Source organism: Camellia sinensis, chromosome 2, assembly GCF_055761805.1.
Source record: "Camellia sinensis isolate YWXY chromosome 2, ASM5576180v1, whole genome shotgun sequence".
Lineage (NCBI taxonomy): Eukaryota > Viridiplantae > Streptophyta > Magnoliopsida > Ericales > Theaceae > Camellia > Camellia sinensis.
This window is the reverse complement of record NC_138962.1, coordinates 96,648,969-96,653,342: the sequence shown is the minus strand read 5'-3', so window position 1 is coordinate 96,653,342 and position 4,374 is coordinate 96,648,969. Positions and strand designations below refer to the sequence as shown.

Below are 4,374 nucleotides of genomic sequence, written 5' to 3'. Positions count from 1 at the left end.
AATCCGCTCAATGGTATCAAAGGGGCCGATAAATCTAGGTGATAGTTTTCCACTCCAGCCAAATCTCATCAACCCTTTTCTAGGAGATATTTTCACAAAGACATGGTCACCTACTTAAAAGGATAAGGGTCGCTTCTTTTATCTGCATAGCTCTTTTGCCGGCTTTGAGCAGTGATTGACCTTTTCCGAATGAGGGCTATTTTCTAGGTAGTTACACGAACTAGATCTGACCTTAGCAAGGGTGAGTCTCCCACTTCAATCCAACATACCAATGATCTACATGGAACCATACAATGCCTAGAAAGGTGCCACCTCGATGCTTGCTTGGTAACTATTGTTATAAGAAAATTCAACTAAGGATAGGTGTTTCTCCTAAGACCCTTTAAAATCTAGTGCAGATGCCCTCAACATGTCCTCTAAAATTTGAATAGTCTGTTCAGATTTCCCAACGTATGCCGTACTAAAGTTCAATTGAGTACCCAAGGCACTTTGAAGGCTCTGCCATAGCCTGGCTGTAAAGCGAGGGTCTCTATCAAACACTATACTCACTGGTACCCCATGGAGGCAAACAATCTCACAGATGTAAAGTTCAACTAGAAACTTTATAGAATCTCCCATGCTCATGGCGAGGAAGTGAGCGGACTTAGTAAGTCTATCCACAATCACCCACACTGCATCATTGCTTCTTTGAGTTCTAGGAAGGCCAAAAACAAAGTCATGTTGATGTGTTCCCACTTCCATTCAGTAATCAGAAGAGGTTGCAGCAGTCTAATTGGTCTTTAGTGTTCAGCCTTAACTTGTTGACATGTCAAACACCTGGACACAAATGAGGCTACATCATTTTTCATACCCCTCCACCAAAATTGGCAGCTTAGGTTATGGTACATTTTGGTGCCTCCAAGATGCACAGCTAGGCGGGAATGATGAAAGTCCCTCAAAACTTCATTTCTCATGGATTCAGGTACAAACAATCGATCAAGGTAACGAACACTAGAATCCGCATGAACATTTAAACCCCTCTCTTCCTTTCCTTGAGAGATATTTTCCTTGATTAAGTCTACTTCCTGGTCACTCAGTTGTGCTTCAACTACTGTTGCAACAAGGGTAGGCAGTGCGATGGTGGTGAAAAAGGTAGCTTGTTCCAAGGATTCACCAAGCTGTAAAGCAAATTCATTGGCATCCCCCATCATATTCCATTCCCTCATCGCTAAACTTGCTATCGTACTTACAGATTTTCTACTCAAAGCATCTGTAGCTACATTGGCCTTGTCAGGATGGTAGTGTATTTCAAAGTCATAGTCCTCTACAAACTCCATGGATCGCCATTGGCGTAGATTCAAGTCTTTTTGGGAGAATAAGTATTTGAGGCTTTTGTAGTCAGAGAAAACTTCAAACCCTTCACCATATAGATAATATCTCCACAACTTCATGGCAAAAATAACAACGGCTAGTTCTAAGTCGTGTGTTAGGTAGTTTCTTTCATGAGTCTTCAATTAGCGTGAGCCATATGCTACCACTTTACCCTCTTGCATTAGAACACATCCCAACCCCTCTTTAGAAGCATCGCAATACACTGTATAGCTTAAACCTCATTCTGAAATGATAAGAATTGGAGCGGTGGTCAATCAAAACTTTAGTTCTTGAAAAGAATTCTCGCAAGCTTCGCTCCAAACAAACCTTATTCCCTTACGGGTCAATCTAGATAATGGTGATACAATGGAAAAGAAATTCTTTACAAATTGGCGGTAATAACCGGCTAAGCCTAGAAAGCTACAAACTTTTAAGGCATTCTTAGGTTGCTCCCAATTCTGCACAGCTTCTATTTTTGAAGAATCCACCATAACACCGTCTCCCGAGACTACATGACCCAAGAACTTCACCTCAGAATGCTAGAATTCACATTTCTCATATTTCGCATACAAACAGTGTTCCCTAAGAAATTACAAGATAGTACAAAGATGCCCTTTATGCTCATCTTCGGAAGGTGAATAGATAAGAATATCGTCTACAAATACGACCACAAATTTGTCAAGAAACTCCCGAAAGACCCTATTCATTAAATTCGTGAATGTGGCTGGAGCGTTAGTCAACCCAAAGGGCATAACCAAGAACTCATAGTGACCATATCGGGTATGAAAAGCAGTTTTGGGAATATCCTCCTCTCGAACTTGGATTTGGTGATGACCCAACCTTAAATCTATCTTGGAAAAACAACGCGACCCTTTAAGTTGATCGAAAAGATCATCTATCTTAAGCAAGGGATATTTATTCTTAACTGTGACTTGATTCAATTTACGGTAATCTATGCACAATCTTAAGGACCCATCTTTCTTCTTTGCAAACAAAGCTAAGGCTCCCCAGGTTGAGGTGCTAGGGTGTATAAAGCCCTTACTAAGTAACTCTTGCAATTACTCCTTTAAAACAACTAGTTCCACTGGGCCAAACCTATATGGTGATAAGGAGATAGGTGTTGTACCCAGAATTAAGTCTGTGGTGAACTCTACTTCCCTATGAGGAGGTAATTCTGTAAGATCATCGGGAAAGACATCGAGATATTCATGTACTACCTTTCGGAAATTCATCCTGGACCACATCACTTTCATCATCCAAAAAGGTTGCTAAAAGAGAATTAAATTGGCGTCGACCATGTGGGTAGTATAAGAAGGGTAAGGATCTACCGTACTTATCCCCCAGAAACGTGAAACAATCACCGGTTGCAGTGCACACCGTAACTTTCTCTCGGTAACAATCTATGGTCGCCCGGTAAGTGAACAACCAGTCCATACCGAGGATAACGTCAAAACCCGACATTTCCAATAGGACAAAATTAAATGGAAGTTGTCGACCCGCCACCTCAATTACACACCTCTGACACCCCTGGTTCAGAGTGACCTTACCCCCAACCGGTGACTCTACTGTAAGTGAAGATTGTAGTTTCCTGCTCTCTAACCTCAACAATGATGCAAATGATGTGGCAATAAATGAATGCGATGCTCCAGTGTCAATAAACACGTTAGCCCAAATATTGAAAATGAGGAATGTACCTCCCACAATTGATGGCCCAGACGTTTGCTCGAAAGCAATGACAACGTACACTCTTCCCTATGACCTCTACTCCCCTACCTCACCTCTCTGAACATACGCTTGATGTGTGGATTGAACAGATGTAGCCCCTTGAACTGCCCTAGACGCCTGACCTGATTGAGTCGGCTGATAAGGCTATCGTTGTCCTTGCCCCATCTAAAACCTCCAGACTGTCTAGACCCTTCCACACTCGGAGTCCCTACTTTCTACGGGCAGAACTTCTTCAAATGTCCCAGCTGACCACATTGGTAACAAGATTAGGGTTGGCTCTTATTCTGAGGTTGACCCTGTGGACGCCTAGATTGGGACCGTGCTCCACTTTTCTATCCACACTCTGCAACCTTATGACCCATTTGGCCACATCCATAACAAGCACCACTAACTTGGGTCACACTTCCCGAACTTCCACCTTTCACGTACCCAAAGGATTTAGCTTGTTGTGCAGGCCAATTGGATGGATGATGATAAACCCCTAGACCTCTTTGAAGAACCTGTGTCACCCCTAGCATCAGAATGCCCTGCTTTTTTCAATCTTTGCCTTGCCTCTTCGACCTCTACAGTAATCTCCACATGAGCTACCGCTTCAACTAAACGGTCATAATCACATATCATATTGCCAACCACCTTCATCAGGGTTTTTGGTCTCAACCTTTTCTCAAATTCAAGGCACCTTCGTTCTTCCGTTGCCACTAATTCGGGTGCAAAACGTGATAAACTAGTGAATTCGGATTCAAACTCCGCCACCAATGCATCTAGTTGCAACAACTCTTCAAACTGCTTCCTCAACCGCTCCCTAGCTTTGGAAGGAAGAAATTTATCTTGGAAAACTTGCACAAATGACTCCCAAGTGTGTTTGACCCTATGCTTTATAGATTTCTACCATTATCCAACCTTCCCCTTCAACTAGTAGGCTGCTAATGCCACCTACAATTCATTTTCTCGAATGTCTAAGATTTCAAAAGACTTGACCATTTGCTTCAACCACTCGTCAGCTTTCATCGGATCAGGTTCATCACTATACATGGCAGGATTGGAACAAAAAAACTCATTTTTCAAAAAGAAAGCTCTTGTTTCTCCTTCAATAGTTCTAGCCGCTTGCTCAACTCTCAATATCTTCATGGACTCCCGTAGAGCCCTCGCCATTTCCCTAGCCAAGGCCCTCATAGCTTCTTGGGCCGGTGGAACAAATATATTGTTTTGACCCACACCTTCTTCTTGCGGAGGGATCTCAGGTTGGGCTGGAATATTCTTGCCTCCCTGACGGGGTCTACTGCGAGCACGTCCAGACAT

General features: G+C 42.9%; 1 protein-coding gene across 1 annotated transcript; it reads right to left on the bottom strand.

Annotated features, from left to right (window-relative positions):
- Positions 1 to 372: 372 nt before the first annotated feature.
- Positions 373 to 4,374, bottom strand: LOC145815992 (uncharacterized). The gene is made up of 5 exons (XM_082912253.1): positions 4,013 to 4,374; positions 3,563 to 3,877; positions 2,477 to 2,583; positions 886 to 1,396; positions 373 to 694 (listed from the first exon to the last, which is right to left on the bottom strand). The coding sequence occupies exons 1-5, from the start codon at positions 4,372 to 4,374 to the stop codon at positions 373 to 375; spliced, it is 1,617 nt and encodes a 538-aa protein (XP_082768379.1).